Raw genomic sequence first — 17,652 nt, 5'->3', positions numbered from 1 at the left:
TATTACTGAGAAAGCAAAGCGGATTTCTAGTTACTTGAGGCCTGACATCGATTAGAATAAGATACTTATAATTAGTCGTACACAAGAACGTAATGAATGGTTGTTTGCGTGTACATTGAAGTGCGTTTTAATAACACTCTGAGCTTGTGCTATATACAGCAAGCTATGGAACGTATAATCAGATGTTTTCTCAAACGTGACCGCACGTTTTCGAGACGTCTCTCCAAACACTACGGATGATGTGCGTCTCTCTTCAGTGCGTTCTATTGTCACTTATTGCATGTATCCGGTGTAACCGATGACCATTCTTCTCATTAACAGAAGTGAAACTGATAAGAGCTTAATAAAAGGTTTGATTGTTTTTATCCATGTAATGCCTGTTTAGGACTAGTTTCTAACAAGTGACGTTACAAAGTAACGGAGCGCGCTAAAATCTAGAAATTATTATTTCAAACCCGTAATAATCGAAGTTGAGGAAATCAAATTAATTTCACAGAAGCCGTTATGATTGGTTACTTTTGACGAAGTAGCCAAAGTTTATAAGAATTCTTTTACATAACCGACTATTAACCGCATAAAACCTGCATGGTTTAGCTCAAGCTTAGTCATAGGGGATTGATTACTTCGCTGTAACTTATTGTGACTGGCTTAATACTTACAGCAAACATTGTTATCTACCTGGACATAAAATAGTACCTACCTAGCATTTCATAGTCCCTTGAATGAGTTTCATAGAATTGTTCTTATATTTCTAATCTAACCATTCGAGATACAGCCAGTTTCTAATATATTTCTACAAACTAACACATTGAATGTAATTAGAATCACCTACATGCATATTTAGTTTTATGGCTACCGTATTGCGTTCCGGAGTCGCCGAATAAAGCAATGGCGGTGTGTCATTAACCGCGCTCGCTAACAAGAAAAATGTGCCGCTAGACGGTGCTAATGATGAATGACAATTGTTCCAGTCCAAAAGGCGACTCTCTAAATTCGTGAAGGCACACCGGTGAGAGGAATGCAAACGAGTGAGCTCCCGCGCCTTTCACGAACGTACCGCGCGGATGCATCGCCTCTTCGAATGTTCCAAATACATAATCTATTTTAACGTTTTTCCTTTTTTTGCATATTAACACTGGCCATAAAATTGTCTTTTTTAATGTTAAATTGAAACTGGCCAGCACCTATTTTATTATGCTAAACTTAAAAAATAAATGACCGTATAGTTGTACATTTGCGCTCTAGTCTAACAGAATTATTGCTTTTGTAATATGAGAGAGAACAAGGTTTAAGAAGTAAATTCTCTATTAGGAAATTAAAAGCATTTTTGTCTCTATTATTTCAATTTCATTGGTAGCATTAAAAGAAAGTTATTGCTTAAAATGGCTTTCTAATCTAACAGTCGATTCCAATCGTGATCAGTCTGTGGCAAGGAGATGTCATGTTTAAGATTTTTGATTTAAAAACATTCAGCGGGTTAGTTTTTATATCTCATGATTGACTAGGATGTAGTTTAGTTCCTTTAAGTTTTAAACTTCCTCTCTCCTTGTAGGTAAGTAGTAACTAAATATAGTGTTTAGCAGAAATATCGAATATTTTGATAAAACTTTCTATACGAATTTTGATACCACATTATGCTGTTCTGTAGAAGTATTCTATCATTTATTATATAAACAAAATTAAATTTTATTGTTAGGTTAGTAGTGTGCTCAATTTATTACTTCAAATACGAACACATGGTTTAGTAGGTAGGTAAAAAGAGTAGCTGAAGTTCACTAAACTATGATAAATTTCTTTAGGCCAAAGATAGTACGAAACGTATATTAACATGTTCTGATTTAACGGTTTTAAATATAAAATTACACATAGCTGATTATTTTAGTGTGTTTTCAAAATTTTCATTCGATCGCTATTGAAATTTAAATTGATGTGATACTACTCTACTACTACTAATCTTGCTGTTTAAAATCGATAGCAATAAGTACGTCAATAAATTCGCGTCGGGGACATATCGAGAGCACTTGTGTCAACATCTTGTTTTTGAAACAGCACTGAAGGTATCGGGCGTGACGCAACAGCGCCCGTGTATTTACGCAATACCGCCATTGTTTCAGCATCACAAACAACCTCTCTTGTTCACCACACGCTTCGTATCTGTAAATGATCTGAATTTAATCTGGGAATTATTTATCATAGATATTATAATAAGCTATTGCCTGTAATAACAACTGATTCTTAATTATTATCTATGCTTCATTTTATAACTAAGTTACCATAAGGTAAGAATTATGTTTTAATTTTAAACTAGAACTGTCGTCGAGACCGTGTACTTTTAATTTTCTGCAATTTATTGTTGTTAAATTATACTCCTCATCACTGGCCTTTTCCCACTCACGTGGGGTTGGCACACAAGGTTTTATAAACCTTAAAGTTTTGGCTTAACTTTTCACAGTCGGCCGCCTGTCTGTCGCCAACCCTAAATTATACTCCTAAAGATTAAAAAGACGAAAGATGTACTAATAAAGTAAAGAACATATTACGCTATGAAATGCTTCAGATTCTTTGGTATAATGAGTGGGAATGTAAGCAATGATAATATTTGAATCAAAAGCGTTTGTGTAATTCATTAACAATTTTATTAATAGGTAAATCAAACAATAATGTACGCTGGCTAGCTATTTATATACGTTTTAAATGAATGTCTTCGCTTACAGTAGCGGCAACAAGGCAAAGGAAATTCAATTACCATTACAATGCGGCAGTCGCTCGCTGTTACTCAGTACAGTTACAAACGTCTGTAGGGCCTATACGCTCATAAGTCGGGACTGTCGTATTTATGTAAAGGGTCCTTGTTATAAACAACAAGCGCTCTGCAAACCATCTAATAATCATCTCTTAAAACTAGCAATAACTAAACTCTTAAAACTTCGTCGACTTCCGCAAAATTAAAAAAAAAAGCAAAATAACTTCGACAAAAGAATTTGATAGTTTACCAGACGCTTTATTATATCGTTGTCAATTAGCCATTGGTATACCTTTTTCTTTCACCAGATATTTGAAAAATAAATAACATACTTTAAAAATAACGCAAAGGAAACAATGTTGAAGACGTTATGTAAAACATGTTTGCTATCAATTCCTTTCGCTTGCACTTTAGATTTATAATTAACCTAAAAGATCTAAATTTCATTAAATTCCTACACATATGTACTAAGATGTTAGCAGGATAGAATACTTTATTATCAATACACGCGTCGTGATTAGACTTGTGTGACATGACCTTTAATCTGAACGTGTGTAATCACAATCTATATGGGATAGGACAGAGTAACAGAAACTGTTTCCTTGATTGCGCAAGTTCGAAAAACTCATTAAACTGATTATCTTTACAATGTAACATATAACACCATTTACATTTAGGTACATACATAAAAGTTGCACAACTTATTATGTATATACATAAATATGTTCTTCACATTTCTAAGCCATCCAAATGTTTGTCATACAAATGTTATTAAGATGGAATAAACATTGTTACAGCAGTTTATGTTAATGAAGAGTTGGACAATTTTTTTAAGATGTTTCAGCAGTGGAATCTTACGGCACAATTTGTATTTTTGAGGGTCTTAACTTTGATGATGATAAATGTGTTATTATGAATGACTGCAAAGAAAATATTCCAGTCGGTTTGTTTATCGCAAATGTATTTTTAAGTTGTATTTATCCCTGCATCGCGGCAAGTGTACATCTGATGACGCACCCGATGCCGGATGGACGTCCATTTTGGAAACAGGAAGTATTTATGTATACTTATTTCAAATGCGGGCAACATAATAAAAAATACGCTACGAACTATAACGAAAGATTTAGTTGAATTAAGGATTAAAAAGTTGTTTATTCATGTTTACGTAAATAGTATAAAAAGATCGAGTTTGGTATATTGTGTTAATGGACAATAAAGATTATAAATAGATTAATTAATAGTTATTCATTGTGAAACAAATGAAATAAATGTGATAAAAAGCTTAAAATAAAATCAGTAATTTTTACGGATTGTAACTTTAAGAAATGTGTTGTATGTTTCTGTGTGGGTAGTAAATGATTCGTGACCTTTATAAAAAATCTATATGTTAAACATCCTGCCTCACTAGTAAGGTTTAATATGGTAATAAATATACTTCATAAAAAACGGACCCCGGGCCTCCAAGTTGAAGGCGTCAGGTCGTCGCACCATGGTATACCGTACGCTACCATAACGAAAAAACGCTCCGCCAACCCGACCAAATGTAGTGGGCAGCCACCCGCAACCAACAACTTGACGCGCGTCAACATCGCACCTGTGTCGGCTTTTAGCTAACAACATTCAACCGTGACGTCACCGCATAGCAGAGAAAACAAGTTACAAGTGCTTTTTAAAAGTCGCCTCAAAAATCCTAAAATTTCCACTCACTTATTATAAACACGAACGAAGTTTTCATAGCCAAAATACATGTATAAAAAATACATTGCCATCCCTCTTATATATTCGAAAAAAAAACAGTTTTTGTAAAAAAAAAAAATCATGGTACTTATCTATTAAGAGGACCAAATTATTTCTACATTTGCTCGTCCATCATATTATCTAAACTATAATTGGTTTTACCTTTAAATTCGGGAAATGATACAGAGAGACAACTGCGATTTTTCCTAATAGTACAACTAGATTAACAAATGATCAATGACTTCTTCCATTGCCGAAAAAGCTTAAAAAACTATTGTCATCTGTTTCCTCAAAAATAATGTTTTTTTTTGTTTGTGCAGTAAAAAACAAAAAAAGCGTACGTACAAAAATACAAATCAAATTAATACAAGCTTACTGGTATTGTACCTTCGGCCTTTTAAATAAATTTCCTTGATTCAATTTCTAAGAAAAATTTAAAGCAAATTGTTTTCGCGATAAACAACAACATAATTGATTACTTGTGTAAATGTCTTTAAATGTAATTAAGATGTAATGCTTAATAATAAAGACATTAAACAATAAGAAAGTTGTAATTGAAATTTACTCGAATACAATATTTAACGTCCACATTTAAAATATTATTTGATAGTTAACGAAAATTGAAGGATATTAACGTTAGATCTAAAAGAAGCGATTTCTCCACGATTTCTTTCACACTTCATCGCGCATGTGGTAAGTAAATACTGGAATATTTTATAGTGTTCGTAACAGGATAGAAACTCGATTGCTCGCGGGCTAGTGTATGGCATATATGTATATTTAATTAAGTAACTGTTTGCCGTCGCTCGCAACTTTTTTAATATCTTACTAATATAATAAATACGAATGTGGTACACAGTCTGGAAGAACACATAGGCTACTAATTTTCATTTTCAGCTAGTTGTTTAATAATGCTTATTTTTGTTACAAACATAATATTTTTAGATTTTCTTCGATTGTTACTATTGTAAACAATTACAGTTTTGTTAATGAGAAAGATTTAAAATCAGTTCTGTGAATATAAAGTTAACCCATTTACAACTAAAAAGTTGTTTCCTCTTTGCAAATAAAGCCGAGCGTATAGATACCTACTTTTTTAGAGATTAAAATAGTTTTCAATTTATCAACATCAAACGATGTACGAGTGTAAGAAACACGTAAACTCATTGATAATTTAATCAAGTGTACATGATATTTAATTTTAATAACCTTTATCATAGATATCGAGTGGAACATGTCTAAAGTTCTTTCGCGCACTGATCAAAGACGGCGGCGATAACGGCTACATTTGAAAATTAGGTTTAAAACGATAGGTAATGCACTCGGTGCGGGGCGGTACTCCAAGACGAGTGAACATGCACGTCTAAGTTGCAGGTAGATAGATAGCACGAAGTACAAAACAAGGCCGGCGAGATCGAGTCGTAATTATTTGTTGTTATCAGTGATATCGTGCGGAACGTATCTGACACTGACCGGTTTCCCGCCCTCATGCTAAACACACAAAACAATTTCACCTTTACTAGATAAGTATAGCAAGGTCGACTCACCGGGTCGATGTCCGCGTCCCAGACATCCTTCAGGTCGTTGGAGATGTCGAAGTAGCTCTCCATGTCGGGGCCGGGGGTACGACGGCCGCCGACTACCGCACCGACAAACTCTCCCTCGTCGATGATCACGCACAACACACCAGCAAACTGTCACGCTTCCACGGTCCTCCACCGAACTGTGTGCGAAACTCGACAAGAATGTAAACTTCACAACTTTACCGAGTCGAATAAATAATATATCTCATACAAAACACTGCGTATCACCACAAAGAAGTTTTATGTTTCACTTTCCAAGCCCATTTGATTTTATGTCGAAATGTATATACTTTATAAAATTTCACTGCACGCGAGGAATGTTGGTTTGCGGGTGAGAGTTCCAACGGACATGAGCTCACGGCGGAGTCCGGCCGGTGAATGCGGCGCGCGGAGTGGCCGCGAGCGTACCCCGCGCTCCCGTCCCGCCCCGCCCCGCCCCCGCACCACGCTCATTCATAACAATACAGGGGGTAAAAACAAGAGTCTGAGTTAGGACACGGCACGAGGTTGCCCGAGATGTCAGGCACATGTCTCTCAACACCTGTTATCTCCTATCATTTGGAACGAGATTGTTTACACTAAGAGATTCAGGACAAATATAATGTTTGAATTATTTACCGTGATTTTCTGAGACCGAAATCTCCGTTTAAAACATATCATCAACCCTGTCGTCATCTTTGAAAAAACAGAGATAACATTATTTTTAAACGGAGATTTCGTTCTCAGAAATCCACTGTAAATTAAAATGAGGTTTTTTACAACGATTATGTCACTATTTTCGTTGTAAGTCTATATTTTTTTGATACAAATATATTATTTAAAAATAACTATTAAGTAAATCACTGTATCAATTAACCTTCAAGTTAAATAATAATGAACGAGTTTTATACCGGTGAATAGATAAGGAAAAAATAAGAAATAACATAATTAACGATAAATAACATTTATTTCTGGATTAATGATTTGACAGATCTTAATTATTCAATTTCTCATTGTCTTACATAATTATCATTGCACATTACATCTTAAAATATCATTAACTTATTTGCATATATTTGGACTTTTTATAACGTACAAAATTATTTACATTTCGGTCTGTTTTCTTTTTGCGTTATTTCAGTTAAAATAAAATAAATTATTTTAAATATTAAACTAAAAATCTGAAATTTCCAAATTGAATTTTTAAAGCTTGTCATTCGATAATAAAAAATAAAATTAAAAACAAACCTGTTAATTGAAGAGTATTAAATGGTCCTTCGAGCCGGATGTCCAAAGTATTGATAACGATTCAATTGAATTTTATGTATTGATTTATGACTTAATGGATTATTTGGATCCAGTCTTCTTAATGGGTACGACGAAGAGTGACGGCACATGGGAATGTAAGGCGGAAATACCTCCATACAGTATACACACTCGAGGCACGTTGCATTTCACTAAGTAGTCGCTAAACTGAAAAAAAAAAGAATTATTATTAATAATAGAGCGTCAGTGGCTCAGGGATTAAGCTCTTGACTTGCAATTTGCAGGTCCTGGGTTCGAAAACTATCTAGGTTCGATAAGTAGTAGATTTATACCAATAAGTTCAATATTTTTAATATGATTGACAAATTAAAATGTCTATTTCATTTCAGAGACTACTTACTAATGTTATAGTTTAAAGTGTACATTATATGAAATGTTTTGGATAAAGTACAGTTAAAGTAAAGGGCGTTTTGGTTTGATCACGGTTGTTTTGCACAACAAGTTGCATGACTTTCAGTTATTAAAATTCCGAGTGCAACGTTAAAAAAAGCCACTTTCACCGTATAATAGAGTTGCCGCTTACAGAATCAGTTCAGATTTATTACGGTTAGTTGTTTTCATTATTTTAGTATGTAGTTTGATATTGAAGCGAAACGTATAGATGGAATTTTAAAATGTACAATTAAAATTATATAAACTACGGAACATTTTACCGTTAAATATATAAACATGCTTGTTAGCTATTTTAAATCCTCCAATTTTTTTTTATAGCGATTTTTGATTGATCAATGTAATTGACGCCAACATTATGATTTAAAACACACTATATAGTCGAATGCAATGGACAACATATATTTTACACATTTCACTGGCTGACAATATCATTTATCGTCTATGGATTTATTTTGGAACGTTCTAGTATTTAAATTGATGATAGATCTGTCTGTTTCAAATAAGTTTGTAATAAGAGCCTTTACGAGGTGAAACTGTGTAGATAAGTTTGTTATAATTTCTTATTACAATAGGGAGAAAAACGGAAAGCTTTAAGTAGGTGGTGCTATCGTCAAGAGTGGGCTGTCATCTGTCATACGTCAAATTTATAAATAATTTGTGAACTATTAAAAAAACAGTAGTTATTTTTGAATTTCGACGAAAATCATTGCGACTAAAGTCCACAGAGTACTTTGTATAGTGCATATAAAAAAGCATCTTTGGCATATTTTATGCTACTTCCAATTTAGATCATGCTGACAACTAAAGTGAGAAGCAGTTTATCTCCCCCATTGAATTCGAATACACACATCTGTTCCAATTACACAGTATTAGGTTGAGGTGACTCACAAGTTGCGCTGTCTCGTCCTCTGCGGAGGCGATGACGATGGTCTTCTTGTGTGTGACGGCGTCTCGCAGCGCGCGGTGCGCGTGCAGGCCGAGCGCGCGCAGGTCGCGCTGCCCCAACTGCACGCCGCTGTACGGCACGTTCACACTGCCCTCTATACAGCTCTTCTCGTAACTACATTCACAAACAACAATTTCATCTCGTTTGATAGCCAAAAAAATTAATTAAAGCTATCTTTCAACATATTTTTCACCTAACAAAAAGTAACTTGAAAAAATCTTGTCCTGAGGAACTAACTGCGATACAGCGTTTTTGTTAGCAGGTCAGATTATACGCTAATCGGGGTTTGAAATAGTTTGGTAATTAATGGCGCGAAGAGATCTTTAGCTAAATATTAATTGCGGCATTTTATTATGGAAAGTGACAAGTCATTTTACAAAAACTAGTTTAACATTATGAATTGTGAAAAGGAGTAGTTATTATTAGCAAGGCGCCGTTAGATCAATTACATAAGTGTACAAAAAAATAGAATCGATTTAAATCGATCTCACATATGCCTAAACGAACTGTCAGCTTGACAGCTGTCAACTTGAATTGCCACAGATAAAATATTCCTAGATAAGATCAAATAGGATAAAAAAATACAAACAGTAAATTGGAGCGGATGTCGACCACGCAGCACTTGTCCTGACAGGTCAGCGAGAAGAAGTCGGACATGCTGATGCGTGGACTGATCTCAGACAGGAGCACTTCCATTGGTATCTCTACGATGTCCTGTTAAAAAAAAATAATTCACAAAAGTTTTTTAACGAAATTGATGTGTGTAATAATATTCATTTTTTCGTCATGCGGTTATGGGGACGTTTGAAATCGACTTATTTATCTCTATGGCCTAACTAGTTGTCGTCCGCGACTCCGTTGGCGCGAAATTAAAAAAAAATAACAATAATAAAAATAAAAAAATAAAAAATAATAAGTAACCTATGTGTTCTTCCAAACTATGATCTAAATCTATGACAAATTTCATTCAGCCGTTCGGAAGATATCATCAAACAAACATTATCCATCCATCCGTCCAAACATCCACATTTATAATAGTAAGAGTTCATTTTTAAAACATGAAAAACAAAAGAAAGTATCCTACCATGGGAGGGAGTTTTAATAATTAAAAATGTTTTTAGGTTAAAAATAGTATACTTTAATTTATATAATGTACTAGCGATCAACCGTGACTTCGTCAGCACAGAATAGTAAAAAAAACAGAGACAGAGAAACGAAAATTTTAAAAATTGGCCTTTCGTTTTCAACTTCGCAACTACATCGTGTGAAAGAAAATGAAAGAATTTTTTTTCGATATTACATATAGACACCCCAATTTTATTAATATCTACATATATAAAAGAAAGTCGTGTTAGTTACACTATTTATAACTCAAGAAAGGCTGAATCGATTTGACTGAAAATTGGTGGGCAGGTAGCTTAGAACCAGGAAACGGACATAGGATAATTTTTACCCCGTTTTCTATTTTTTATTCCGCGCGGACGGAGTCGCGGGTTAAAGCTAGTATAGAGTATAGATTAGTTGTTATAGTAATTTGAATACTTAATGAATTTCTATGTACCAATCAATTACTATAAATCTATATTAGAGGTTGATTTGGTTCGATGATGATTTTGTCATCAGATAGACTAAACACCACTTCGACACACTTTTTCAGTCATTGCTTTAATATGAAAAGTATTTCAGGTATTAGCATAAAAATCCGATAACACTTAGGATGGCGAAATGATTTATTAATACCTAGGCTGGCCTAGGCCACGCGCGTGAGCCGATAAAGCAGGCATCGCAAATATCTGTGTCACTTGTGCTCTAGAACATTCTCTTTCAATATTTCGCAATTGAAATACATAACGTAATTTTACGTGAAAAAAAACATATCGTCAACAGAATTGCTTGCAAAACAACAATGTAGGTAATCGTCCTAATTAAGATTAATGCAGTCATTTGCATTATTTCATATTTTAATACCACTTAGATTAACTATAACAGACTTTATGTAGGCTATTAAGTGATTTTCTATAATAATAATAATTAAATATCTAAGACCTTTTTAAATTAGGTAATGAGTTATAAAATAATCTCATTTTTAGATTAACTAATTTTAGAGCTAATATGCATTTTGGGTGGAGCGTCGGTGGGATAAGCTCTTGACTTGTAATCTGCTGGTCCTTAGGTTCGAAAACCGTCATTTACCAATCTATTTTTCTACTTTATATTTACATATATACATTTGTACAACTTTCTTACGGAGAAGAAATTCAAAGATATATGTGAAATAAACTCGCACTGGACCAGCGTGGTTGACTATGACCTAGTCACATCTAACTTAGGGTAGGCTCCGAGCCCCTCATTGATGGCGTATAGTGAGCTGATAATGCATTTTGTCCCTAGCTGTGAATATAATAGATCCGTTAAATTAAGTCCAACTTTTCATGTAATAAATTGTGAAACTTTCAACATTTTTTACAAAAGCATTTTCTATGTTTTTTAAGAGTTTAATAATTTGACGCAATCAATGGAATTCAGTCACAACGCCAGCTTGGAATGATTTGTACAAAATCAATTTAGAGTGTATTAAATTGATTCGACTTACAGATAAAGTCTGCATGCCGAGCATTAATATAGCTACGTAATACATTCTAAATGCGAACAATATTTACGGTACAAAAGCACCAGTGTTGTTGTATAGACGTTCGTTTCCACTGTTGAAAAACTTATACAAAACATATGATAATTCCAATTCGTTTAATATAATCGTTGCAGACCACATCTTTCTGATTTGATCACTGCAACAATCTTACTAATATTATAAATGTATGGATGAATGTTTGTTAAAAAGTATCTCCTGAACGGCTGCATGAATCTCGCTGAAATTGGACATGAATGTAGAAAATAGTCTGGAAGAAGACATACGCTACAATTTTTTTTTTTAAATCCGCGCGGACGGAGTCGCAGGCGACAGATTGTGTAACATAATTTTATAAATATAACTTACCATTGGATCTTTTATTTCTGGTTCATTTGTGAACCTCCTATAGCTTATACTCTTCGGAGAACTTCGGCACATTTCTATTGATTCCTGTAAAACATATCTTTGTTGAGTCTAAACTTAAATTGTCAAAATTAGAAAAAGCAAAATACCAATATTTCATTGCCCGTGACTTTATCCGCGCGTATTTAAAAAAAAATAATCATGGCCAGTGTCACCCGGAGATAGAGTAATTTCAATTAAAAAAAAATCCAAATCGGTTCAGTATTTTCGGAGCTTATTCAATGCAAACAAACGGTGAAATATTTAACCTTTATAATATTAATATAGATAAAACAAGCCATATAGTTAAAGTAATAGAAATTATATTTTTCAAAAACTTCGACAGTATTTCAAATAAATTTTAGCTTAAATATACGTTAAACCTTTTATACCGTTACTCTATCGCGCGGCGGGGATTTTTGACAAATCATGGTTATTGAAACATTATTATGAGTAGGCTTGCGAAATGCGATCTTGACTAATAAATAAAGTACTTATACCAAAAGCATTGTTACACATATTTGTGGTGAAACAACCACGTTGACGTCAATAAATAAATCAGCGTCAGTCAAAGGGTTAAAACATGTGTTTAACTAACGGTATTTTTGAAGTAATAGTGTTTTTTCACCTTAACACATTCGCCGATATCAATCTCAGGTAGATCAGAGAAGAGCAGAATGCACTCATTGAAGCCGGAGTCGAGCAGAGTGTCCCTGAGCTGACGCAGAATACCCACCCCCATGAACAGAGGTAGGGCGGGACCCTCCACTAATAATGCGTCCCATAGATGTACAATTTTGTGCAATGGAAACACATCTACAAAAACAAATTGTTCAAGTGTATTTGAAAGCTAAATATTCATTTTAATGAACAATTTCCTACACGCAAATGTAGCACTGTCGACATTTTATAAGAATGAAGATTGTATCGTATTTATTTCTAAACTATCTTTTGTCCGCGACTTCGTCCGCGAGGTTGTGTGCAAAAACAAATTTAGTATGTAGCCTATGTGTTCTACCAGACTATGTTCTAAATCTATGCCAAATTTCAGAGAGATCAATGAATTGAACCATTGTGGAGATACTTACTAACAAACATCCATCCATTCATTAATCCATCCATAATTCATAATTCATTTATCCATACAACTAAACTTTCGCATTTATAATATTAATAAGATTTGGTACAAAAAAATGTTATACTTTTTGAAAAAAATTGATGTTAGAACTAAGGTGTAAAAGTAAATTTATTCAAATGCAGGTAACTCCATTTAAAACTTACGTGAAAACATAGTAAGGAACCAGGGTATAGCAAACAGTTCTGGTACAAAGTTAATCTCATGCAGATGTGTGGCTAACTCCGGCTCGTGGAAGGCGGCCATCTGCCAGAACTTGGCCAAGTACTCCTTTATCACCGCACTGTTATCTTTGAGGAAGAACTTGTGAAGGAATTTCGGTACAAACGCCGACAAACAGGCGAACGCACGAGCTGAAAATCGTTATTCGAGATATAATCATATTCAACAGAAAGATGTCCATTGCAAGACATTTGTTCAGCAAGAAATGCCAGAAATACAAAAAAAAAAAACATTTTCTTAGTACATTAGCTTAGAGAAATAATTACCTTCGTTACAAAAGTTTAAATACAAAAATGGCGCAGTCAAGGAGTCTAGTCCTTGCCAATAGACATACTGAGGGTTAGTTAGTAACCAAGCTTTTAACAGACGCTTGAGTGTACGATGCCCAGCAGAACCACAAAGCAACCAGCAGTACTGATGACAACGGGGAATGTCCACATCGATCTAGCAAAACAAATGGTAATGGTAGTAAAACAATTAATGGTAGTTATGTCTATGTATATATCAATAACTTACCTGTCTGTCCGTTGGTGTAGGAGTTTCCTTATCAATTCTCTCATACTGCTCTTCAATATCTCCTTTAACTCCCAGTAACGCTGCCCACACGTCTCCCCTCACTAATGGCGGAATGTCTATCTCTGCTTCTGCTCTTATATACTGAGCTGTGTATGGATAACCCTAACATAATCAATAAACTAAACTTAAAATACCAGGGTTTAATAAAAGGGAAGTACAGTCAAACTTGGATAAGCAAGAAACATCTAAGAGCAAAAAACTCGGGTTAGAGAGAAACCTCTATAAGCTTGAAAATATCGCCTTCCCTTGGACTCTCGCTTCTCCAGGTTCAACTGTAACTAACGCTAATTTGTTGTAAAAAAAAGTGCGCTTTTCTTCTCGCCATTCTATACTTTAGGCTTCTACGGGCTAGTGCTATAAAAATTCATAGATCACAGTAGTAATTTATATTCTAAGAAGGTGCTGTTTGTAAAATAAACACAATAAGAAAATTAGAGTATGGTGTAACTTACAATCAGGAGCCGCTGAAACCACAGCAATCTGTAGAATTGATATTCCGTATCCCTTTCTCTTATTATCTTAGGCAGAGCCACTGCGTCATAGTCTCGTCTACGTTCATGCATTAGTGGGTAAAAGTCCTGCGGAGGTATGTGACTGAGTCGCGCCCTCAATAAGTCTAAACTATACTTCGCTATTCGACGATCAAATAACGCTCCACGCTTACCACCAATTGTGCAACCATCTAAAAGTATTGCTCTGAAATAATAAAAAATATATATAAAAACCCACTCCTAATTGATCTGGAGGAATTGATGGGGTTGCTGGAATTCTTTGGAGAGTTAGGTTGGCTGGAGTGAATCCAGAACCTGCTAACACGCAAAATACGCGCCACGCGCCGTGGAGTTGAGAAAATCGAGCCCTTACAACTAACTAACCCACCTCTAAGTTTTTTTTTCAATAACCTTATCTTAAGATTAACAAATTATGGTAATGTACTTACATGGGCATAGACAAAATTGGTGGACTATTTTTAATTAAACCATTTTTTTTCAACTCTGCCTGTATATCCCCACCAGTTAACTGCCACCAGTGGTATAAATACTGCAGTTTACATCCCATCAGGCCACGGGGTTTCTTCACATCAACCAATGTCTTCACATTAGCCTGAGACAATTCATCTACCAGTTCTTCAAATGTTGCTCTTTCTCTAGGATAAATCTTTAGACATTTTTCGATTATGTTCCTTAAATGATCAGGTACTAACTGCAAAAATTAGTTTAGAAGTTTTTTAATTTTTTCCAGTGACATTTGTCGTAATAACTATTAGTACAGTGCCGAAATATTACAAAATCATATTCATATCTTTTAACTTCCTCTGACAAACTCAATGATACATGTTAAGTGATCTTGGGCTGAATCACCCCATTATACAGATTTAATTTTATTCCCGAGACACGTACATAATTCGCAATTATATTTTTCTACATATTTAAGTATATTTAATTCTGCAGTTATATGTTATATAGTTAGGATAAGGATTATTACGATAAACATTAACAAAAAACGTTTATTTTTGTAAATATGCTACTACAAGCTATCGCCCGCGACTCCATCTGCATATTTTTCCAGACTACACTCTACACCAGTGATTCTCAACCTTTTTTTGTTGCGGCACATATTTAACGATTTCAAAATTTAGCGGCACACAAAGAAAAAGATAAAAATTATTTACTTACTACAAACACACTGCATAAATAGTTAATCAACTGTATAAAATTAATTGTATCTATGTGACATTTCTAGACTCAATTTTTTTTTGCAACTATTTTTCTGCCATTGTTCTTTTATGCGAAGAAATACAGACACAGTGAGCGTGTGCAGCAAGTCAGCACATAAGCTCGGGATTCCCCATGAGATGTGTACACAGCGCACATGTTCAATCACAGTAGCATTTAGTAGAGTGCGATAAAAACAAAAAAAACTTATTTGGAAAACCGTGTAAAAGCGAAAACGTGTAAATCATTGGATATGTGTATTGCAAAGTTAATAAGTTAACAAATTTATAAATTGACACTACATGCAATTAAATTAATATTAAACCGAATCACGTACATTTGCCAATTTTAACGAAAGAAAAGGTGCAGTAACTACTATGCAACACCTTGTGAATACCAACTATCACTAAAACAACACGTTTAGTACGCAGAAGTGGCAAGTGTGCGCCGACTTGAGACATATTCCTATTGCTATGCACGCCGCTTCATCATAATTTGGCACTAAGAAAAACCGCGTTGCAAAGCAAATAATAAAATATTTTATTTTTTTGTGGATTTAAATATATATTCATGTTAAAAATCTTTTTCTTTTTAAATTATATATAATATTAACATTATTATATATTTGCAAAATTTGGCGGCACACTTTTGTGATTTGGCGGCACACAAATGTGCCGTGGCACAGTGGTTGAGAATCACTGCTCTACACATATGAAAAAATTCATCAAGATCCACTGAGTCATTTCGAAGATTCATTTTAACAAACAAAGATCCATCCATCTATCTATCGAAACATTCACATTTATAATATTAGTAAGAGCAAGTTAGTAAGATTAAATAGTTATTAATATGAAAAATCATTACTTTATATGCTTCAAAACAGTCATGTTCTCTAGCTATCCGCTCAGCTGGATTTGCAGCATGTACAAGTGTTAGTATTCTACGGAGTATTGGTCCGGGTTTCAGGTTCTGCCACAGTTTCCCGATACACAATTCTAGTAAGATTATACCAAATGTCCATATATCTGCAGCAGGACCGCCTCCATTCAGTATTGTTTCTGGGCTCAAATATCTTGGCAGGCTAAAATAATTGTATATACAGATATAATAGTAGGTTTACATTAAAACATTGATAACTATTTATACATAAGATATGAGTAAGATCTTTCACATTATCTTAAAAAAAACATAGTAAAAGGTTATTGTGTTGTTACTTTTGATTTAAACCTAATTTTTTTTAAAACAAATAAATTAATATAAATAGTGAATATTAATAATTATACTGACCCCAGAGGAAATGGGACATCAGACCCACCACCAGTCATGTAATACATTCCATAGTTGAATAACTTGACCCTACCACTGCTGTCCACTAATATATTGCCATCTGCTAAAGTTCTGTGTACAATATCTTGCTTATGCAAAAATAGCATGGCTTCAGAAATCTGCAGGCCTATATTAATAACTTCGTCAAATGAAAACTTTGACTTCAATTCTTCTAACGATTTCCCAAAAACTTCAGTTACTACTATTATTCTCTCTGTAAGCATTGATAGTAAGAGTTAAGAAACTTATATATCTAAATAGAAATTTGATTAAACTCAGGTAAATACGCCTTCATTTAAAAAGGGGTACGAATTATGTCTTTATATTTTTAGTCGAATATTTCAAAACTACGCACTAACCGTGTTTTCCGCGTATAATATCAAGGTATGTACACAAATTAGGGTGTTGTATTGTAAGTAATCGTTGAGCTCGTCCCAGGATTGATATAGAACTCGGTGTTAATGGTAATCCGTTACTACCGCATGTCTCCCCTGGATGGTTTTTCGCAAAATAAGTACAGGCAGCGAAAATATATTTCTCTTCATTGTTATCCCTCATTATTAAATTCAGAACTCAATAAACAAAGAGTATGGAACTACTTCGTAGTACTTTCAATTAATTGAAATGAAAAATATTTGATTTCAATGTCATGAAACAAAACAAAACAGCAGATAAACTTCAACTGTCAGCATGTCACTTTATCACTTACTTGACAATGTTGAAGTCAGTTGAATTGAAGTTTTTTTTTGCATAGACCTTTATTTATTATTTATTTATTTATTTATAATACAATGTTAGCCTAATATATAGGTAGGTTTCATACTTCAGTGTATTTTTGTAGTTTTATACACTCCTTGGTTTATGTGTGGTTATGGTAGTCTCAAATTCAACTGCTTAAAACGACATAATTCATAGTACAGAAAACAATATAGTGTTTATA

The 17,652-nt window shown here is 34.1% G+C and overlaps 2 protein-coding genes across 3 annotated transcripts in view; both read right to left on the bottom strand.

Moving 5' to 3' along the window:
* Positions 1-6,426, bottom strand: part of LOC106715702 (cyclic AMP response element-binding protein A) — an 81,652-nt gene extending 75,226 nt beyond the window's left edge. The window contains exon 1 of one of the 2 annotated variants that reach the window (XM_045677957.1): positions 6,028-6,426. In XM_045677957.1, the coding sequence (XP_045533913.1) occupies positions 6,028-6,090 (63 nt within the window). In that variant the 5' untranslated portion in view covers positions 6,091-6,426. The remainder of the gene's footprint in view (positions 1-6,027) is intronic. The other variant, XM_045677958.1, reaches the window with a different exon arrangement.
* An 837-nt stretch (positions 6,427-7,263) lies between these two features.
* Positions 7,264-17,381, bottom strand: LOC106715666 (TBC domain-containing protein kinase-like protein). Its single transcript, XM_045677910.1, has 13 exons — positions 17,072-17,381; positions 16,674-16,926; positions 16,251-16,467; positions 14,612-14,874; positions 14,124-14,367; positions 13,612-13,773; positions 13,362-13,539; positions 13,020-13,226; positions 12,367-12,554; positions 11,703-11,786; positions 9,297-9,421; positions 8,650-8,821; positions 7,264-7,515 (listed from the first exon to the last, which is right to left on the bottom strand). The coding sequence occupies exons 1-13, from the start codon at positions 17,268-17,270 to the stop codon at positions 7,390-7,392; spliced, it is 2,418 nt and encodes an 805-aa protein (XP_045533866.1). The 5' UTR covers positions 17,271-17,381; the 3' UTR covers positions 7,264-7,389.
* Between the last annotated feature and the right edge of the window lie 271 nt (positions 17,382-17,652).

The sequence above is a fragment of the Papilio machaon genome, chromosome 5, assembly GCF_912999745.1.
Source record: "Papilio machaon chromosome 5, ilPapMach1.1, whole genome shotgun sequence".
Taxonomy (NCBI): Eukaryota; Metazoa; Arthropoda; class Insecta; order Lepidoptera; family Papilionidae; genus Papilio; species Papilio machaon.
Note: the sequence above shows the minus strand (reverse complement) of the source record. Positions and strands in the feature narration are given on the sequence as shown.